Source organism: Prionailurus bengalensis, chromosome A1 (assembly GCF_016509475.1).
Source record: "Prionailurus bengalensis isolate Pbe53 chromosome A1, Fcat_Pben_1.1_paternal_pri, whole genome shotgun sequence".
In the NCBI taxonomy this organism is placed as follows: domain Eukaryota; kingdom Metazoa; phylum Chordata; class Mammalia; order Carnivora; family Felidae; genus Prionailurus; species Prionailurus bengalensis.
Window position 1 is genome coordinate 174997994 of NC_057343.1, and position 21686 is coordinate 175019679.

The window sequence follows — 21686 nt, forward strand, 5'->3', positions numbered from 1 at the left end:
TGGGCCGTTAACCCATGATTCCGTAGGTTTCCATTCCTCCCGTGGTGGAGGTTGGGGCTCGGGTTCGTCGTTATCTGCAAGCTCATGATCACATTCAGCCAGTGAAAGGTTGTGAGGACCAGTGCCCCCTCCTCCCAATTCTGACTGCAAGGGTTGTAAAGCCAGGGAAGTTAAATTACACAAAGACCATATGGAGAAAGGGATGGCTTCCCCTTGTTGATGAGTGAGGGGCAAAGCATGTAAAGCCAAATTCCATTGTTTCTCATTCAAAGCATTTTTTTTTTGCCAGAGGGCGTAAACCAATAACAATGTTTCTTTACTAAATAAGACAAATCTTCAAATGGGGAACATTTCACTTTTACCACTGAGCTCTTTAATGAAGTCTGCAAGAGCTGAATATATGAGTCCTAACTAGATGAGGTGGCATTCCCCATACTTACCTGCAGAAATCCCAAAGGATGAGCTTCCTGGCTCCAAATTTCCCTTTGGTTCCCTTGGCACTTCTTCAGCAGTGCTGCACACTTCCTCCCTCAGGTCCCTGTTTAGAGAGACGGGGCCTAAAGGTGCAGTGACGAGAGAATTATGAAGCAGGGGGCTAAGACTCTCCAGGAGCCCGAAGCACCAGTCCCCTGGCTCAAGCCTCTTATTTTTGCAATTTGTCTGATGACAGCAAGCACGTACAACATAGTATTTGGCATCTTGACAGGCCATGCACCTGCAGTGTATTCCATACTGGGTCATGAGTACGTCTGGCGCCAGATAAAACATTCTTATCCCTGGCCTGGTGCCAGTATGATGTCCTTCTGGAGAGAATGTGCAGTCCCAGTGGCTTTCAGTTCCTTGCTGCTCCATCCCTTTCCTTCAGGACATTCTCATGGTGCCTTGGGCTTCTTGTTCTTCAACAGGGGACAGAAGATCTGAAGCGGGCTATGCGCTGAAAGCAGCAAGCCTGATGTGAGGCTCGAACTCATGAACTACAAGATCATGACCTGAGCTGAAGTCAGATGCTCAACGAACTGAGCCACCCAGGTGCCCCTGTCTTCAGCTATTATAATTTTAAAACCCTCTTATTCCTAATGTTTCTCCTAGAAGTGCCCCTAAAATCTGGTTCTTACTGCTCTTAAAAAGGACTTGGTATTTTTATATAAATCACTTCATGTAAAACCCTGTAAGGTGTGTGGCTTTATCCTTTTACAGGTAAGGAAACAGGCTTGAGTGGTCAGTGTGAAGTTTGAAGTCAATTCTGTCCGACAGCTAAGCCTGGGCTTTCACTTGCTATCCTTCCATTTGAAGGCAGCCTGGAAACTGAAGAGGTTCCCAGAAACCCCTCCTAGAGGACCCAGCCAGTTTAGACCCCAGCAGTGACTGGTCACTGTAAGCAGTGTTCACACAGCCTTTGGAATCTAGTCTGCAGCAGAGCTCATGAGGACTTTTGTTGTTTGGCTTCATCATGCCCTCCACAGCATTCCATATTCAGACCTTTGATGGCTGTCCCCTTGTTTCTTTACCCAATTCGTGCCAATTTTAGGAAGCCTTTCCTACCACTGTGCCCCACCCCCAGGCTGTGTAAGTGTCCTATTGTCCCTACGCCCCAGACTTCCTGTAGCAATAAAGATCAGTCATAAATGCCTTTTAATCTGCTTGACTTCTGCCTCCAGACTGGGCTGGAGTGTGGACACCTTATCTGGGAATCCAGAGCCCAGCCCAAGGCAGGTGCTAGGGGAATGCTCCATTCTGATCTCTGGAATGGAGGCAGTTAGACATCCTTTGCTCCTGTTTCCACACCCCGGCTCCAGCCCATCAGCTAGAACTCCCAAGGAATGTCAACCAGGCTTGGATACCTCCCAGAAGATACTGAGCTGTGGGTTGAAGGGTCAGAGGACTGGGACTTGCTGTTGACCAGTGATTGTGTCACAGGTAGTATTCTGGGACCACCCTCCATAGCTGCCCCTCACTGGAGCTATAAGCACCCAGCATGTACTCCTCAAAATCAGAATTCAAATGAAACCACAACTGAGTTTTTGGCATTTATTGTGTGGCTCAAACTGCTGCCGGTGCTCTTTAATGCAGATTGTCCTTGGCAACCCTGCAGGTCTGGGTTCATAGGGCTTGGGCTGGGACAGCAAAGCCTCTTCCAGATCTTTGACGGCAATTCTCCCTATGTACCTCATGGGCCCACCTCGCAGAGGCAGCAGATGAGGAAAAGGTGGAGGTTCTTTACTAGAAAGGACTTCGGGGATGTGTGAGTCAACAAACAAGACAGGCAGACTAAGACTATTCCCAGGTCTGAGGTGTGGGCAGGTGCTCGAGGATGAATACCACCGGTGAGTTTCAGCAGCTAGTTCAAAGTGCTGGCAATTGCTACTAAACTAGCATAAGAACAAATGTTTTCTAAAGTCAAGTGGAAACATTTTTTGGAGAATCTAGTGTTTCATTCAGGCAGACGGGGAAGAGTCCTCAGATTCTCATCAGCACCTCTCTGTAGGACTGGGAGGGCTGTGATGGACTGATTTCACCATCCCACCCCATCCTTACAGCTGGATGCCAGTGTGTCAGCGCAAGCTTACAACCCACATCTGGGCACCAAGAGGTACCAGAGGAGGCTTCTTGGGATAGGCAGCCAGTCCAAGGTGGTGGTCTCAGTAGTCTCAGGAACCTAATTTTGCTCAGGCCATCCACATGACCAAGCTTTCAGCCAAGTTGGCCTCTCCTGAGGGTTGGCAGCAGGTCAGAGAATGGAAAACCAGAAGCCACATTGCATTAAGTAATTCTTAAAAACAGAAGCCCTTAGGGCCAGGGTGAATGATGAGGCATAGGTTCAACAGGCAAGCAGAAGCAGAGGCTTCCCTTTGATGTGGAGTGCCCATCTGTTCTCTCAGACCCAGAGCCTTCCTACCTTCCAGCTGCCTTTGTTAGGACAGCTGCTGACATTTGACCTCTAACCCACGCTCAGGTAGGTTGGGAGCTGTAGTGTTGGGGCAGTGGGGTGGAGTGGGGTGGGGGCAGTGTCACCCAGGCTAGCTCAGAAAACTTTGAGATGAACTCCAGATAATGGCTGGGTCCCAGGAGCAGGTGATCTGGGCTTGTGAATCAGAAAGTCACATTCGGGAGCAACTGGGCAAGAGCACCACAGGCCAGGCATGTAGCTGTTCGTAAGAGAGCCCCACTCCTCGACTTCATCTGGTCTAATCCTGGCAGAAACCAGAGCAGATAAGCACTGTTGGCACTCTGCCTGGAGGATAGGCCAACGACCCTACCAGAGCACAGCTGTCAGCCACAAATGTGATGAGGCACACTCACAGGCCAAGAGAACATCTATATTCTGCACAAGTATCAGAGGGGTGGTACTCTGGACCTTCAGCGCCCCCCGGTGGTGTCTCTTCTGGTGTACCACTGGGACCTGTCTGTTCTGGGAGTGGTCTTCAAAAGTTGCTCAAGTAGATATAGTTAGTTAAACTCTTTATTCAAGTTCACTGCCCTCACTGGAGACTTTGAAAATTGTATTACATAATGATACTCATTAGACCAAAGGCAGATCTTAATTAGAAAAGGATCCCCTACAACACTGCTGGTTCCAAAGGTAAATGTCAAGCACTGGAGAACCAGGAGTTCAAAGAACAGAGAAGTAGTTTTATAATCTTTCAATGTCAAAATGAAAATTTGTCGAAAAAGTTTCAAAGGCTACTCTTTAAAAGCCAAGTCATTCCTTAAATATTTTAAGTAAAAGCAAACAAATCTCTTTCTTCTGCGAACATTAATCAGGATTTCAAATAACAGTGATTCTGTTGATATACCTACAGCCCAAGAGCATGGTAGGCCACTGTTCCAGTAATCACACTTCTGGATTTGGGGGGTTCCCTCCCCACCCTCCCTCCCTGTGCCTTTTCTCACATAGGCCACAGCATGGAACTGAAGCACACGGAGTAAATGTCAAATGAAATGAAGGCACATAATCTGTATTCTCAATTAAAAAGCAAACGGAGTTGGATATGACCTCTAAAAAAAAAAGTCCATTTGTGGCTACTGATTACTCAGTGGCCCCTGACAGACAAAAGGCTCCTTCTTTTGCCTGCACTAAAGAGAAGTGTCAATAGTGACAAACTGGCTGGTCACCGGAAACAGGAGAACCCTGGAGTGTGCACTGGAGAAAACCCAGAAATTCTGTCCAACTTTGCTTTAGCTCAGGAATCAGCAGGTCCAGAAAGGCTGAGTGAGGTACCCAAAGTACCCCTGTTGGCTGATCTGCTAATTCCCATTTCTTTTTGCCTGGATTTACATGATTCAAATTTCCTCTCCTAGAGTCACCATCTACACAGAAGGAGGTGTGTCCTTTTGACTTATCAGGCCAGGTGGTGGAGTTTAAGTTCATGTGGATTAATGTGAAGTATGATACTGCATACGGCTGTAAATGATAGGGGGAAGCTAGAGCTTTGTCTCCACTGACATGTGGAGGTTATCACATTGCCTCACAATTCCAGCTATTTTCCTCAAAGACACAAGTTTTCCATGACAGTCATCTGGGGTTCTGATAACAGCACCTAGAAACAGAACCTAAAACTTTGGCCTGTTCCTTTTATAAATAAATAAATAATTAAAACGCAGTTCTGAGGCCAACACCCAGCTCCAGTTGACAGTTGTCTCCCCAGGGACATGGGTTCCTCCCCCAGACTTCTGTAAACATGGGCATTGGCACAGTTAGTGCAAGAGCAGCAGCTTGTGTGTCCAGATTAGGGGGAAAAAAGCCTTTAGTTTTTTTGATTGGGGGTGAATACCACTTGGTCCTATAGTCTGGCAGGCAGGCCTTGGCTTGCAGAAGCAGGAGGTTTCAGAAAGCTTGCTAGGATCTCCAGGTTCGTTCTAGCACTTCTTACCTTCATGGCTGGAAAATGTATTTCCAAGTCAGAAAAAAAAAAAAACAAAACCCCATGGAAATCACCTCTCTTTAAAAATGATGGCCCCAAGGCCAGAGAGGCAGAGATAGCACAAGGCCATGACCCAGCTGGGCAGAACTGGGGCTGCAGGACATCGTAGGCCTTGGAGCCACGGCTCACTGTGTACCGCCCAGAACCTGCCTGCATGAGAGGGGCGTGAAGTCTGCAGGAGGGAATGGTTCAGACTGGGAGTACTTCTGACACTATACTGGTTCTCAGTCACCACAACCTGCAGTGGTGAGAACTGAGCCCACTGAGCACCTTGCTTTACACATCAGAGAAGGAGGGTGCAGGCCTTCACTGGTGACAATTGGATCCACTTCCAGCCTGGAGTGAGCCAGACACTATGCTCTTCCACTGTCTGCCCCACCTGCCTCCCCACTTCAGCCTCACGGCCTCACCAGGAAGGCCTCTGTGTGGTTCTTGGCCTTGCTCAGGCCCTGTTCTGGAGCATGGGAGGAGAGAAGGGAAGAGTTGCCACACAGCTCCCGCCTCAGGCACAGGCTGGCAATAGAGAAGCAGGAGTGGCAGAACGGGGGTCTCCAGGGTTGGGTGCGTGAGCAGGTGGGGGCCAGCCTAGGAGAGAAGCTCCAAGAGCAGTCTCCAGATATGCACGGTGCCGGGGTCTTCAAAGCCAGGTCCTGCAGGGGCGATGCTGGCTGCCAAGAGGAACACCTCCCGCTGGCTATCGACAGCCTGCAGGCCCAGTTCCTGCTGCAGCTCCACCATGCTCATGGCCTCACTCAGGTCCTGGGAGGAGATGGAGAGGCTAGTTGGAACAGAGCTGACAGTTTCCCAGCACCCATGCTGTCATCCATGGAAAGAACTGTTTGGCTACCCGGGGAACGCTGGGTCCTAAGTTCCCAGAAGTGGCCTCTGGGCCCCTTTGTCTAAACTCTTTTCCGTCTTTCCTTGGTACCAACCTCTTTTCATACCATCACCAGCCAATGTGGTAAGAGATGGCACTTCCTTTAAGCCAGGCATTGTAAGAGGTGCTTAGACTTATTTGATTCTCACAGTCTGCACTGAACTGCTGAGGAAATGGACTCAGGGAGGTGAAGGTATTTAGCTAAGGACACAGTGACAAAGCCAGGTTGGGCTGATAACCAAGGCTATACCCCTTACAGGAATCCTAGCTCAGTTTCCTAAACTCAGTAGTGGGGAGATCTTATACTAGGATCATTTCCAGACAAGGGCCTTATCTGCCCCAGACTCCTAGACACTGGCTGAGGAAAAAAGAAGCCACTGCAGAGCATGGCTGGTGAGGGTACATTTTAATTTCAGCCCTGGCCCCAAATTAAAATAATTCTTGGAGAATTCATGGGACCTTAGGTGTTGTCTCCTGTAGGTTCTATATTGCCATAAATTATGAGTAGAATGATGATATAATTCATCATCCAAACCAGGGTACTTCTGAGACTCAAAGTGGGCACTATTAATAATTATACCAGAACAACAGGCATAAATGGGGACCATCCCAGGAAAATCAGGACATATGGGCATATTTAGAAATGATTGTCAAGTATTTCCTGACAGGCAAGGGAAACTGGGATCAAAGACGTACAGCTTCTCTTCAAGACAGGTTGGGAACATGTGCCACAGTTCTCAGGGACATGGGCCAGGCCACAGGAAAAATCACAGAACTCTGTACCGTGGCAAAGCTTAACTTGGTAGGTACTGAGAAGGGCAGCTTAGGTCTGGCCAAAGGCCCAGGAGAGGTATAGTGTGGTTAAGAAGGATCTTTGAGGAAGATCTGAGTTCAAGTCCTGCCTTTACCACATACCAGCTGTAACTCTGGGCATTGAGGGATAATAACAAGGCCAATCATAGGGTTTTGCAGGATTTAAGTGAGGTCATGATTGTCAGGTGGTTAGCCTGGCACACTGTAGGCACACTTATAATATTGTCATTTCAATCGGCTCAACTTACTACTTCCCAGCTTCACCTCTCAGATCTAGAGCTGGAAGTTACAAGGATATGGCAATGCAGAAAAGGCACAAGTTTTGGATTTAGACATCCCAGTTCCACTATTTTCAAAGTGTACAGCCTTGGGGAGATTAAAAAACCTCAAGCTTCAGATTCCCAATTTGTAAAATGGGAATAGTATCCCATACCTAGTAGGGTCAATTAGAAGCATAATATGAAATGCTCTTCAAAACCATACCTGACTGACATGTAGTGGATGCTTAATCATTATTTTTCTCATTTCTCCAGGATGGTAGGTGGCAGGGAGACAAAGAGGAAGGCAGATAGAGGACGAGGGTCAGGGATGAGGAAAAAGCACAGGATGAAAAGCACGGGACAGAATCTCAGCCAAGTGCTCCGGGTCATGGACTTGGGCCTGAATCTCTCTCCTGTGCTCCCTGCCCCTGCCCAGGGATCAGTGGATCAAGCCCAACTGGCCTAAGCCAGCCTCCCATGGCTCTCACCTGCTTGTTGGCCACGACGACGACAGGCAGGTCAGGGTCCTTGTCCAGCAGCTTGTGCAGTTCCTGCCGGGCCCAAGGCAGCCGCAGCCGGTCAGCCGAGTCCACCAGGAACACCAGCACGTCTACTTCATTCACAAACTCCTTCCAGTAGAAGCGTAGGTTCTGACTGCCACCGACTGAGGAGAGGCCAGGGGCCAGCTCAGAGCCTCCCCAGGCCCCAGCTCTGTACATACAGCCTCAAGACCACCCCTCTTCTGGCTTCCCAAGGCTCCATCAGCCAGGGGCAAGGAAAAGACAACCTGTTCTGGAGCCAATCAGACCTGGTTAGCTCGGGCTCTGACAGCTAGGGCTCCCTGGGCAAGTCACTGCCTTCAAGCAGCAGCATTCTCCTCCTCACTGAACTTACCTACTAATAGGTTGTGGCAAAACCCAAGGTACCACACGCAATGCACCTTTCACAGGGCTGGCCTACAAGGTGCTCATTAAATAGTACTCTCTAGTTCTTTTTCCTGGGCTGCTTCCTGCCAATTCCTAGCTTCCTCCCTGGCCAGTAATGGTGTGGTCAGAAGCCAGGACTCCCTGCCCAGCCTGTGCACAGCCATTCTCCCTTCAGTGTCTCTTGTTCAGTCTGGCCACCCCATTTTCTTTCCTTGCAAACACCACACTCAGTCCTACCACCACATGGCTGCCCACACAGTACCCTGGGTTGCCTTCTTATTCCTTTCTGTCCCTTTGCACAGTCCCCATTAGTCACACCACATCCTAGTGTTGCTGAATATATTTCTGATACTTGTGGACTCTATGCTCTTTGAGAGTTAGAGCTGTTTACATCTGGATCCCCCCCAAAGCCCTCAGCACAATGCCTGGCACATAGCAGGCACTCAACAAGTATTTACTGAGTGCTTACTAGGTGCCAAGCACTGATCTGGGTGCTGGGGATACAGAGGTGAGCAAGGCAGACAGGGCCCTGCTCTCAAGGAGCTCCCTCTGTAACCAAGACGGACACAGCAGTAACACATAAGCACATTTCAGAAGGGAAGGAAATCAAATAGAAAAAGTGAAAATGGCTGAGGGTGGCTTTGGTTTGGGTCATCTGGGAAGGTCTCCCCGAGGAAGCAGCATATGAGCTGAGTCTGGACTAATGAAAAGGAGCTAGCTAAGGGAAGAGGCAGAGAAAAGCATTACAAGCAGAAGGAAGAGCAAGAACACTGTGTTTGAGAAACAGAAGGCAGCCAGGATGGCTGAGGGAGGGAGGAAGAAGCCACAACCATTAAGGTTGGCCAGGGCTTGAACACACAGGGGCTGTAAGGCTACAGTGAGGCTGCTGGGGATCCCCTTAAGGGTTTTAAGCAAGCGTGACATGGGTGTCTGAAAGATACTGCTGGCTGACATTGGGGACAGAAGTGGAAGCAGAAAGACCAGCACAGGGGCTATTATAGTACTGGGATGATGGTGGCTTGGATCAAACAGGCAGTGGTGGAAGTGGGGGAAAGTGGACAGATGCAGAATCTATTGGAAAATAAAGCTGAAAGAACTAGCTAATAAAAGAGGTATACGAAGTGGGGGGGACGGAAAGAGTCATCAAAGATCCACGAAGGGCCCATCCTTGGCTGGGCTCCAGGCCAGGCATTGGAGACCACAGCCATGTGAGTGTTGTGGGAAGGGAAAACTCTAGGACTTGAATGGGAGATCTGAATTTGAATCCAGGAGTGACCTATCAAACCTGGATTGTAACCAGTCAGACTCTTGGGTAACATGAAAACACCAAACCCCTTCTTCCAGGGATGGGGAAAATCTTGTTTAAAGAACCAAATTCCAGGTGGATATCAATGTTTGCCACAATCAGGGAGGAAAGATATAGCCAGGACAGGCCAGCAAGCAAGTGCCTGAGACCAGAAGAACTGGGCCCATTCAGGCCAACAGGTAGGCCCTCAGAGTCTGATCTTACTACATAACGCTTAACTAAACCTACCCAATCTTTATGGCCTGAGTCCTGTGGCTGGCAAGAAGTCCATTTGTCCCTCCCCTCCAAGTCTGTAGCTAGACACACGTGGCTAAGTACTGCTGTCCTCTCAATACCCCCTCAGCCAACCCTCTCCTGGGATCCCAAAAAGCCTAACACTGAGGATAGGCGCTGCCCAGACCCCCTCTGATCACTCAACAAGCTCTCCCAGGTATCTGCTTGAGGCTGGGCCCTAGGGGCCAGACTGGATCAGACCCATCTGTGTCCCAGATGCTTAGTTACGGACACAGCCTGGTATGTGGCAAAAGCCAGCTCAGAGGAAGAGCCCTTAACCTAGCCTGGGAGTCAGAGATGGCTTCACAGGATATCATATTTGACCTAAATCTTGAAGGTGTAGCAGTTTATCAAGGGGAAGGGCTTTCCAGACTGAGGGAACAGTGCAAAGGGCAGAAGAAAATAGCAAGCACCCTTCAGAAACAAGCAATGTAGCATGGTACTTAACATCGAGAGCTTAGAGTCAGAGTCTGCATTAGCAGACTGGCAAGCTGGGTGAGCCAAGATAAATTATTTAACTTGTTGGGCCTCCCTTTCCTCATGCATGTAACAAGGATAATGACTGTTTCCAGTTTGTTGGAATTGTTGGGAGGATTTTATTACATAATAATGCCTGTCAAGTGCTTGGCATACAGGAAACTTTAGCTTTTGATATCTCAGTGTTAGGCATGTGAGCTTCAGTAGGGGTGAGGGACAGGCAGTGACCAAGCTGGAGTTGCCTGATCATGAACGGCCCATCGCTTCAGAAGACAGAGCTTGGACTATATTTGTGCCCCAGAGAGGCAGGGGAAGAATGTCATACAGGGACGTGTCCTGCTTAGATATGCATGCTGGAGCCACCCCCAGGCAAAGATCCCCCGCTTGGGTCCAGCTGAGGTGATGGGGAGATGGGGGGGGGGGGCGGCGGAGGAGGGGTCTGCTCACTCTCTAGCAGGTCCACCTCGAAGTCCTTGGTGGGCAGCCGCACAGAATTGAAGCCCCAGGTGGGGATGTGGCCTTCCAGCGGTGGCTTCCCAGACAGCACGCGCAGGAACGTGCTCTTCCCTGAGCCATCCAGCCCCAGCACCAGCACCTCACGCTGCTCCAACTCCTCCAGCGCCGGCTCTTCGTCCTCCTCGTCTTCAGGCTGTGGAGTACAGGTCAGGTTGCGGCCGGCACCCTCCCTCCGGACCCTCCCTAAAAGAAGACCGAAGACACCAAAGCGTCCATCCCGCTCCCCACCCGTCAACGGGCAGACAGGCATGGTCTGGTGCAGTGAGACCAGCGCTGCCTTTGGAGCCCTGAATCCCAAACCCTATTCTCCTGGCTTTCCCTGAGTGACCTCGGTGAAATTCCTTCTCGCGAAGTCTCAGCCTCCTCAGACTGGCAATCCCCGCGACCCAGGATCGTAGGTACCACGGACAGGGAAACACTCGCAATTCGGCCAGGGGCCGGGAAGGGGGCGGAGGCCTCTCCCAGCATGCCCCAGGCCGCGGGCTGTGCGTACTGCGCAGGCGCCCGGCGAGCGCGGGCTGGACAGGGCGCGGGCCCGACATCACTCCGGGGCCGCGCCCACGGAGCTCTGGCGCCCACGAGGAAGCCCGGGTCCCGCGGCAGCACAGGGCGGTGCCAAACACTCCCTGAAATGCCCACCCATCTCTCGGTTCCGGGACTCACGACTGCCTGGCTGCCCGCCGCGCGCCCTTTCGCGAGGGGCTAGCGGGCTGTGGCGCCAAGTCCCGGACCCAGGCGCTTCCGGCCTCGCGGGGCCGCGTCACACCCCTCAGCTGCACGTGCGGAGATACAGACCCCGGCCCGGCACTCACGTCCCACTCGTCCCACTCAGGGAGGCGAGGAGGCTCCGCGCCCCACCAGGCCTCGTTCCGGTCCCAGCGCCGCTCCCGTCCGCGCCCGAAGTAGGCCTTCCAGAGGATGAAGAGTACTGAGCCCAGCACGGCCGCGGCGCCGCCCAGCGCCAGCACCAAGGGGCTCAGCGGCCGCGGAGCCATCGGGCCGGGCGAAGGGCGCGGGTGCGGGCTGCACAGGCCGAACCAGCCGGCCCGCGGAAGATGGCCCCACTGCGACTGCCGCGGCCGCGCCCACCCACCCAACCCCAGCCCCGCACTACAAGGCCCACAATGCACCGCTGCTGTCAGCGACAGGCGGCCCGCGCCGGGGCAGCGGGAGTGGGCTAGCCGACCAGAGCGCGGGGACCTCCCGCCCCCGCTGCAAGGTGCGGTGTGGAGCGAGAGGCTGTACCTGGGCGTAATGGGAGACGGTGATATTGGCATTTCTCGAGCACTTACTGTATGCCTAGTGGTCAGTTGACCGCTGTTCTCGGTTACTCTGTAAAGCAGGGCTTCCTAGAAGGAAAAACCGAGGCCCCAGGTCGCATTGTAGTGCATTGGTAGAGACTGCACTCAAACCCAAAAGGTGTTTTCTGGGCATCCCTCGGGGAACAAATTAAGACAAGTCACAAGGCTACGGGGTATCAGGTTATGGAGTGTCAGAGGCGGGACTGCAGCCTGGATCCCAGACGCTTGGTACTCTACCTTCCGTTGGCTGCTTCTCAGACCCCAGCGGTTCTGCTCTCTTGGGGTCTTGGGCATGCGAACGAAGCAGGCAGGATCAGAAGGCAGTGTTTAGATCTCCTAATCACCTAGTCTTTTGTGACTTCCAGTGACTGCCAAGGTTTCCAGGTGTAGCAGGAGAAACATCCTGAGGTACTTCAAAGAAGAACTCCATGAGGGGCTGCACGGTGAATAGGTGTCTTTATTGTAAGCAACCCCAAGCCATCTAGTTGACCCGGGACTCTTGTAGTCATTCACAGGTATGCTCAGATCTCTCTTGTTTGGGAAACTGTCCTCCCTCACTGGCTACCTCCTCTCCTTTCTATTACAGCCCTACTTCTGGATAATATGCATTTCCTATTCCACGCCCCGCCCACTCAGAGAAACTTCTCTCACCTGGGTCTCTAACAAATCCCTCTTTATTAAATCTGTTGGTAACATCTTAGCTCTTATTTTGCTCGACCTCCTTGCACCATTTAACACCGTTAAATAGAGTCTTAGCAGAGATGCCATTCAAAACCTGGCCAGGGTGCCAGCTCACTGCTTGAGGGATCACCTCCTTGGTAAAACAGGATTGCAAAGTTCCCAAAGAGAAAAGTTATTATCAGTGAATTTAACCAGAACTTTGCAGTCAGAAAAAAAAATTTTTTTTAGGTTTCTTTTTTCGTTTTGTTTTTTTTCCTCAGCTGGAGTTCAGTCACCCTGTTTTGTCACAGTTTCTGCCTGAAAATTTTTCTGCCACTCCACTTGAGGATGTTGACCAGGCCTTTGTCATCTTGGGGTCTGATGTGCTCAGTCTGACTGAAGCCCAGAGGTCACACTTAGATATTTGCAGAATTGAATGAATTGCATGTGCTCCTCCCTTGGCTTCTATGACACATTTTTTTCTTGATCTTTTCCCTCCTCTCTGACCAATCCTTTTCAATCTCCTTTTACCTGGCATTGGCTGCCATTAGCTGAAACTAACTGGACTATTTGGCAAGGAAATTTTGGAAATGGGATTGTCAGGAGTTAGATACAGAGCAGGGCAGGTGAAGGGTGAGGGATGGAGCCATAAGTAAACAGGCACATGACCAGCACAGTCCACCCCTTTGCATCCAGTTTTACTCTTATATCCATTTTAAACTTTGTGCTTCCACTTACATGATATATATCCATCATAAAAATAGTCACCCTTTACCTTCTGAAAAAAGGGAAGACAAAGTCCCAATAGTCAATATATCCATCTCTGAGTGATGTTAATTCCTCTTCAATCATAACCCCATCTGGATATTCTACAATTAAAGATTAAATTCTTAAAAAAATTTTTTTTAATGTTTATTTTTGAGACAGAGGGAGACAGAGCATGAGCGGCAAGGGGCAGAGAGAGAGAGAGGGAGACACAGAATCTGAAGCAGGCTCCAGGCTCTAAGCTGTCAGCACAGAGCCCAACATGGGGCTCAAACCCACGAACATGAGATCATGACCTGAGCTGAAGTTGGACGTTTAACCGACTCAGCCACCCAGGCGCCCCTAAAGATTACAGGTAAACACTGCCAACTTTCCTTACACAGTCCAACTTCCATATTGCTACACAGTAGTCTTAACAAAACAAAAGCCGACAATGTCATCTTTAGCTTAAAATTCCTTAGTGGCTCCCCATCTCTACCAGGATAAGTACTACATGTCTCTGATGATGGTGCAAGAAGGGCAGCAGGGAACTGACATTTAATGGTCACCTACTATATATCAGGCTTTGTTCTGGTGTAAAGTGTACTTCTATGCAAACATTTGTCTTCATCTCCTGAGAATTGTTTCCCTAATGATTGAATTAACTGGAAACCTACCATGTTTATATGATTCTTGGCACAAATGATTAGTCCCAGGGTAATGACTTGGATCAAGCTGGACAAAGAAGATCCTTTCGTGAGATTCTTAAATTTGGTAAGCAGAGTGTTGAGATCAATCTGTCTTGGGTGGATAAAGATGTAAAACTTATCAGCTATAGGCAGCCATTTTCCCCATCTGTAGAGAAGAAGGCTTCAGGTCAAAGAGATTGAGGTAGAGCAGGAAAAACAAAGAAAGAAGGTAGAGCTGGAATCCTGGTGCCATTTGCATTCTTGTGCACTTTTGTTCCTAAAGTCCAGGGTATATTTGTGTTCACCCCTTTTATAGCTTCCTTCCTTCCTTCCTTCCTTTCTTCCTTCTTTCCTTCCTTCCCTCTTTCCTTCCATCCTTTTTTTTTTTTTTTTCATCACTATCTGGGGAACCACAGTATGCCTGCCCAATCCACAGGAAGTAGTCACAAACAACATAGCATACAATGAGGGGACCCACTATACAGTGAAAGGCAGGACCCTTGACCAAAGGGTCCACTCATTATATCATACACCATATCATTCAGAAGTAGCCAGCTTCAGACAGCACTGGCTTAACCTTCTGCCTTTCAGTTATACCTTTGTTATGCTTTTAAGGCAATTTTCTGAACCTGATCTTCACACTTGCTTATTTCGTCCTTGGGTATATCCACTCTGCTATTCACCACAGCCTTTGAGGGCTTTATTTAATCTACATTTTTCACATCGGGTTCTGTAGTTGGTTCTTGTTTATGATTTCTTGTTTCCCCCTTCATATTTCCAAAGTCCTCTCTTTTCTTTTTTAGAATAATACTTAAAATGCTTATTTTCAGTTGTTGCCCTGCCTAGTCTATTAACTCTGGTGTGTCTGGGTAAGATAGTCCTGTATGTTGTCTTTCTCTTGTTGGGTGTGTGCCCCTCAGACCTCTCTTATCTGTCCCTGTGAGCTCCTCTTTCCTTGGGGCCAGGAGAGGCCTGGAGACTAAAATGCCTAGGGGAGGTGGCATAGTCCAAGTGTAACTTGAAGAATTCCTGGTGAGTTGGGAAGGAGGCTCTCTGGTGTATAGTCTACACCCCTAGTTGGTATAATCCTGAGCAGACAACTGCATCCCTGGAGAACCTCTCTATAACTTTCTTGGCCCAGGTAAGACTCTTACTAGAAGTTGCCGCCTCTGATCGCTTTAACTTAGTGCTTGGGTACAGGGAGAGGGAAGAGGAGTGGTGGAAGAGAGGCTGCTAAGGTGCAAGCTGGTTCACTACACTGTAGTTAGTTCTTGAGGTAGAGCAGGTGCCTACCCAGCCACCCAGCCAGTGTCTTCTCAACCTGCAGTAATGGTGATAGGGCTGGCCAAGGTCTCCCCAGGGCAACGGGGGGAAGAAGGGGTACATCTGTCCGAAACCCAACAGGGCCTGATTCCCTTCTTAGAGCTCTGGCCTCTTCTGTAATGGGTTGCCATTGTTTACACCCAAGCCCAGCCCTCTTCTGATGGCCACAGGGCTGGTTTCTCTGATCTGCCAGCTTCCCTTTGGCTCTCAGGTATCCCTGACCTGGGGCTGCCTTGTGCTATCTGCCATCTGGCCAGCTTATCTCCATCTCATAAAAGAGGAAACAAGCTTGGAGGGAGGAAGTGGTTTACCCAAGAACATGTATTGAATAACCAAGGCAGCTATGATTTGAACCAGGTCTCTGTGTCTTGAAAACCATACTTTTGATACCTTGTTTCTCCCTGTATAGATCCAGGAATCTAGATCCACTCATTTTATCCAACTTTTCTTTTGAAAAAGAAGGGAAACTCAAAGGATTGGTTCTGAAGTTTTTCACATGTGTCCTCAGTTGGATTTTAGGATGTTTCAATTTCACAGACATAGATGAGATCTGGAGTTGTTCATCATTTTAATTAATCGACTCAATGTTTTTAAATTTTAAAATTATTAAATATGACAAACAAACATGTTCAGATACCCATGTATTGACCAAAATTTGAGACTTAGCATTTTGCTTTATTCTCTTTTTTTATTAAAAAGATTTTTCAGGGGCACCAGGGTGACTCAGTTGAACATCTGACTCTTGATTTCTGCTCAGGTCATGATCCCAGGGTCAGTCATGGTATCGAGCTCTGCATTGGGCTCTGTGCTGAATGTGGAGCCTGCTTGGGATTCATTCTCTCTCTCTGTCTCTCTCTCTCTCTCTCTCTCTCTCTCTGTCTCTCTGTGTCTCCCCCCCCCCCCCCCCCCCCCCGCTCTTGCATGCTCTCTCTCTCTAAAAAAAAAATTCAAACATAACTAGGATGCTATTCCTATCTCCAGGTATAACCATTATCCTGAAGTTGATGTGTATCATTCCCATTTATGTTTTTATACTTTTATTATGTACGTATCAAAACTGTTTTTTTGAATTTTAATAATATACATAAATGGTGATGTGGCATGGTCTGATTGGATAGGGGGCCAAGGCATGGATGGTGAAAGAATACACCCAAGGCAGAACAAAAGAGATAAAAGTTTATTGAATACACTGCAAAAGAGCAGGAAGGGCAGCAGAGGAGAGACTGTCTGCCAGGAGGTGGTGGTAAAGGGCTATAGGTATAGGGCAGAGTGAGGAAGTATGGAACCTATGGAATTTTCCCTTTTTTAGTGATCTTAAGAACTATGCATGGTTGTAATTGGTCAGAGCCTATGGCTATTTCCAGGTGGGTCACTTGATAAACCTTTTTGCGTCAGCTTGGTGGTCACTGTGGACACTTTTGCCTTGTTCAAGTTTCTAATGCTCGAGCCTGTTGCCTAAAAAGTGTCCTCTACAGGTAACATACTGTTATCTTTTTTTATCCAACTTGACGTTTTTGAGATTAATCCATGTCATACATGGAGATCTAGTTTCATTTCTAATGCTGTGTAGTATTCCCTTGCATGAATATATCGCAGTTTATTTTTTTTTTTAAATGTTTATTTATTTTTGAGAGAGAGAGACAGAGGGCAAGGGGGGAGGGGCAGAGAGAGAGACACACAGAATCCGAAGCAGGCTCTGAGCTGCCAGCACAAGAGCCTGACGTGGGGCTCCAACTCACACACTGTTGAGATCATGACCTGAGCCAAAGTCAGCCACTTAATGGACTGAGCCACTCAGACGCCCCCACGGTTTACTTTTTTATTCTTCTGTTGTTGAAATGGTTGGACTGACTACACGTTTTTGCTCTCACACACAGGGATGCAATGAAGATTGTTATATGCATCTCCTTGAGCACATTTGTGAGGGATGTATGTGTGAAGTATTTCCTGGGAGCAAAATTCCTGAGTCATTCTATTTGTGCATCTTCAAAGTTAATACTGCCAAATTGCTCTCGCAAATGGTTGTCCTAATTTTTAATCCATTCCAAAAACATATTAAGTCTCTATTTCCCCATATCCTTGCCAACGTATGGTATTATCAAACTTAATTTTTTTTGCAAATCTGATGGAAATGAGCTTCTATTTCTTTGTTTATTGGTGTTTTTCCTATTGGAGTGAGGCTGAGCAACTTTCTATATGTTTTGTTATGCCCTGAATTCGTGATCCCCAAAGACCACTAGGGAGCCGAGTCCGATGCAAAAGCAAAAGAGCCTTTATTCGAGCTAGTTTGAGCTCAATCCCCTACCTGCACCGACGCAGCGGTGAGATACATGGGAGAGAGAGCGAGTTTCAAAAGCACAAAGGTTTTTTTTTTTTTTCAACGTTTATTTATTTTTGGGACAGAGAGAGACAGAGCATGAACGGGGGAGGGGCAGAGAGAGAGGGAGACACAGAATCGGAAACAGGCTCCAGGCTCTGAGCCATCAGCCCAGAGCCTGACGCAGGGCTCGCACTCAGGGACCGCGAGATCGTGACCTGGCTGAAGTCGGACGCTTAACCGACTGCGCCACCCAGGCGCCCCAAAAGCACAAAGGTTTTATAGGGGTCTAGGGGCAGTTGGTGAGGTAACGGCTGTGGCCTCAGCCGATTGGCTGGGGAAGGGTAGGAGTCCTGTTACGCAGGTCGCTGGGCGTGTTTTGATCAGGAAGTTTGAACGGGTGAGCGGGAGGTTACTCAAGGGGAGGAGGCGCGGTCTGAGGTTTCTGTGATTTTCCCAGAAAAGGGGTCATGTCAGGGACATAGTCACTCAAGGTGGAGGACACAGAACAGGATGGAGTTGGCCGGCGTAGGCCCGCCCTTTCAGTTTATTCACCAGTTTTCTTCTGTGTTTGTTCATATCCTTTTACCATTTGTTTAATTGGCAATTTGGATGAATATCAGTTTACCACCAGTCCCCTACATTAGAAGGTAGGTGCCCTGAGGGCAAGGACTGAGTCACCCAGCACTTAGCACAATCCCTGTCCCTTCAATATTCATCAACCCTTTGTTGAGTGGGTGCTGATTGCATCTACTGTGTGCTGACATCTATTCTTTCTGTCATCTCCCCCTTTTCCTATGGGAATGCCTCTTCCATCCCAGTCATGAGATTCCTAGGGAAGCTAACATTTTCTAATGTAGCATGCTCCTGGCCACAGATGGTTGGCTGCAGTGGGAGGGAGCACTGACCCAAGCCAGGGCAAGCATTCGACGCTTTCATACTGCATTTGAGAAATAGCTATACTCTTGGCAGAAGTAAAGCTGGAGAGATATCAGCATTCATGCATGTTCCCTACAGACACTGAGAGAATGAAGATAACGTGAAAAGATGAGAAAATTAGAACTTCTGGTTTCAGGTATTCAAGAGGGATTTCTGTGAGTTAAGCGGGCGGACTGGAGTTGATAAGGTTTTAGAGTGGTGGTGGGGCGGGGCGGGGGGGGGGGGGGCGTCCAGAGCTGCCAGCCAAGAGAGAATTCTTGAAGACATCTTTGGTGCAAAAAAGTGATTTTATTAAAGCACAGGAACAGGACCCATGGGCAGAAAGAGCTGCACTGGGGTTGTGAAGAGTGACTGGTTATATACTATGGAGTTGGGAGAGGTAAAGACAAAAGGGAGGCAGGCCTCCAGAAAGACTTTGATACACTAAAGAGGACTCTTAAAATACTGGAGACCTTGCTATTGTCAAACTAAGGTGGTTTTCCCTCTAGTAATGCATTAGCATTATGACAGTAGGGGGTTCCTAGAGAAATGTTATACTCTGTATTTGCCTCAAGTATTTGTCAATGGGCTGCAGTTATAAAGAAATTTAATTTTCCCTGCCATTTCCTTCTTGCCTTTGTTCTCCACATCACTATGGAGGGGAGGGTGATATTAGGGGCTCCAGGAAACCGAGTCTATAGGTTTCTGGAGATTAGGCTATTGAAATGAATGCCTTTTTCTTGTAATTTACTAAGATATTTGTAAACTGATGGAGACTCATGCCCTCATGACTGTGATCTCTGTCAGTTTCCTATTTGTTTCCTTTCCTTTGTTCTTGGGCATCCAGGAGTGCCTGAGGAATCACACGTATCCCACCTAGGGGTTGGGAGTGGGGGTGCTAGCTTGTGCTTTGCCCTCAACTTGCCTTATGGTCCCTTGTCCGATCCCCCCTAATCAGTTTTGACTTTTAAATCTTTAAAGTTGCTGAAGGTGGAGGGTCTCATCTTCTATAGCTTCTTCCTGCTAAATAGCGGTATAGAGATGTCCCTACCTGTGGGTCAACATTGGTCAGTCCGGGGACGTATAGGAGAGTTATGAAAGGCGGAAGCAACTGAATTCAAGGTGGACAATGAGTATGAATCTCCTTGAGTAGAAAAGATCATCTGTTGGCTTGAAGTTATTGTAGTGATGGAGTCTTAGCATCAGGTGGAGAGACATGGGAGAAAACAGCAAAACATAATTAGAGTAAGAAGAAAGAAACCCCAATAAAAGTCCTTGGTAGTTGACAAAAATTTCCCAGTCTAGATGTTTAACCAATCATTAAAGGAAAGAGAGGGATTTTTAAAAGTGTCAATTTAAGCATTCATGTTGCTTTGAAATTCAGAAATATTCGTGTGGTAATCTGGAATGTATACACAGCATTGTTTTTTTGTTTTTGTTTTTTTTTACTTTGAAAACTGTGCATCTCAAAGCAAACTTTATTTGTTCAATTATTTTTAACAACAGCGTTTTATGATAAATACACTGATTTTTCAAGAAGGAAACTCATCTTAAATTTTTTTTTTTTAAATAGGCCTGTATTCACCTAAAAAAATTTTCCCCCAGCTCTGATCAGATTATTTTGATTTGGGAAGAAAATACTATTTTGACAGCATGAAATGCAAAGTTTAAGTTTTTTTAAACATCCCAGTACAGAATTTTAAAAACTATTAATGGAAAATAGGTTAAGGACATTAAGTGCACAACACGAATTATTGGCCACCTAGTGGTGGTATTCGGTTTCTTCCCTAGTTCTCCCAAGGGAAACTTAAATTCAGTCTTCAGCAGAATGCTCTTTAAAGCAAAATGAGAGCGTTGTTTACATTGTTTTTAGATCTTGCTGTTCCTAATTTTATTCTGAAACTCAGTTTTACCCCAAACCTTAATTAACATATTAACTTTGTAATGCACAGTTGTATGCAGTTCAGCAAGCAGTAATATACTAGCAGGCTCTATTCACCCAGAGTTCAGGGTAAATAGGATTGGTCACACCCATTTAAAAACAAATCTCACGGGGCGCCTGGGTGGCTCAGTCAGTTGAGCATCCGACTTCGGCTCAGGTCATGATCTCACAGTCTGTGAGTTCTAGCCCCGTGTTGGGCTCTGTGCTGACAGCTCAGAGCCTGGAGCCTGCTTCAGAATCTGTGTCTCCCTCTCTCTGACCCTCCCCTGTTCATGCTCTGTCTCTCCCTGTCTCAAAAATAAATAAACGTTAAAAAAAAAAAAAATCTCACATTATTTGCCAATGTGTGATTTCCATCTAAGTTCTGACAATGAAATATATGGATATATATCTATATACCTTATCTTAATTTTCAAAGATAGGCAAAGGGAGTTCCTCACAGCTTAGCTTTGCCTGACTGAAGCTGACGATTTTGCAACTCCATAGCCAGACCCATGTTGTCAGTGATTTTCAATTTGCCTTGAAAGAATGCTGACTGAGGATTCCTTTTACCAGGCGTTAAAGACAGTAAGTCGAGTCAGCCATTGTGATTGTGCAGTCACAATCTAGTTAGGAAGCACTGACCTTTGCCATTCTTCACATCCACCATCCAGGTGGCTTCTTTACCCCCAGGGCCATCCTTCACCTTGAAGACAGAAAAACCACCAGTTTTCTTCAAGTTCCCTTCGTCTTCAAGTTTCTTCTCAATCTCCTTAAAGACAAGATTTGCCTTAAATCCATCAAATGCAGAGCTGGTTGGAGCAGCCTCGATTTGATGAGTTCTGAAAGAACTGGCAGCTTCAGGAAAATCCATCTTGTAGAGCGTCTACACAGCATTGTTTTTATGAGAGCACAAGTTCCACCTTGTGCAGCAGTTAAAACATCTAATGCCATTCTCTTTTGTAGAACTATGTAGAGAGCAAATTCCTCTTCTAGAGGTCCCCAAGATATCCTGAGGTTCCTGCACCTGCCAGGAAATGACATTCTTTACACACCTGATAAGGCTGCTGGGCACTCTCTAAGCAAGGTATCAGGCCACCATTTCCAACGGGCTTTATTGGCTTCATGCTTTTATTTTAATGTTTAATTTTATTTTAGTTATTTTAGTATTTAATAATATAGTGTTATTTTGAGAGCCATTTAAGGCCTTAACTGTGTAAAGGTTGTGTATAGCCATCATAGACTCTGTTCAGGAAGCAAATAAGTAATCAATAAGGAAATATAGAAACAAGGCAATTATAGGTTAAGGGTTATAGCAGATTTCAAACCCGGTGTCTGCCAGCACTGCCAGTGAGATTTTTAGATGTCAGGCTTGAAGCCTCTCAGAGGGGAGTACTTCTACTACTTCTACCCCTACTTCTACTACTACTCCTTCTCAGAGGG

At 47.6% G+C, this 21686-nt stretch overlaps 1 protein-coding gene and 1 pseudogene across 1 annotated transcript; both read right to left on the bottom strand.

Moving 5' to 3' along the window:
- Positions 1 to 3442: 3442 nt before the first annotated feature.
- Positions 3443 to 12579, bottom strand: ARL10 (ADP ribosylation factor like GTPase 10). Its single transcript, XM_043597545.1, has 4 exons — positions 11183 to 12579; positions 10302 to 10503; positions 7361 to 7536; positions 3443 to 5681 (listed from the first exon to the last, which is right to left on the bottom strand). The coding sequence occupies exons 1-4, from the start codon at positions 11645 to 11647 to the stop codon at positions 5508 to 5510; spliced, it is 1017 nt and encodes a 338-aa protein (XP_043453480.1). The 5' UTR covers positions 11648 to 12579; the 3' UTR covers positions 3443 to 5507.
- Positions 12580 to 20602: 8023 nt separating this feature from the next.
- Positions 20603 to 21129, bottom strand: LOC122493473 (annotated as a pseudogene).
- Positions 21130 to 21686: the final 557 nt, after the last annotated feature.

Coding starts and splice junctions, on each gene's coding strand:
- ARL10 (XM_043597545.1), bottom strand. CDS start 11,647: ATGCCAATATCACCGTCTCCCATTACGCCCAGGTACAGCCTCTCGCTC. Junction 10,504..11,182: donor CTGAGTGGGACGAGTGGGAC/GTGAGTGCCGGG, acceptor TGTACTCCACAG/CCTGAAGACGAGGAGGACGA. Junction 5,682..7,360: donor TCGTCGTGGCCAACAAGCAG/GTGAGAGCCATG, acceptor ATCTCCTCCCAG/GACCTGAGTGAGGCCATGAG.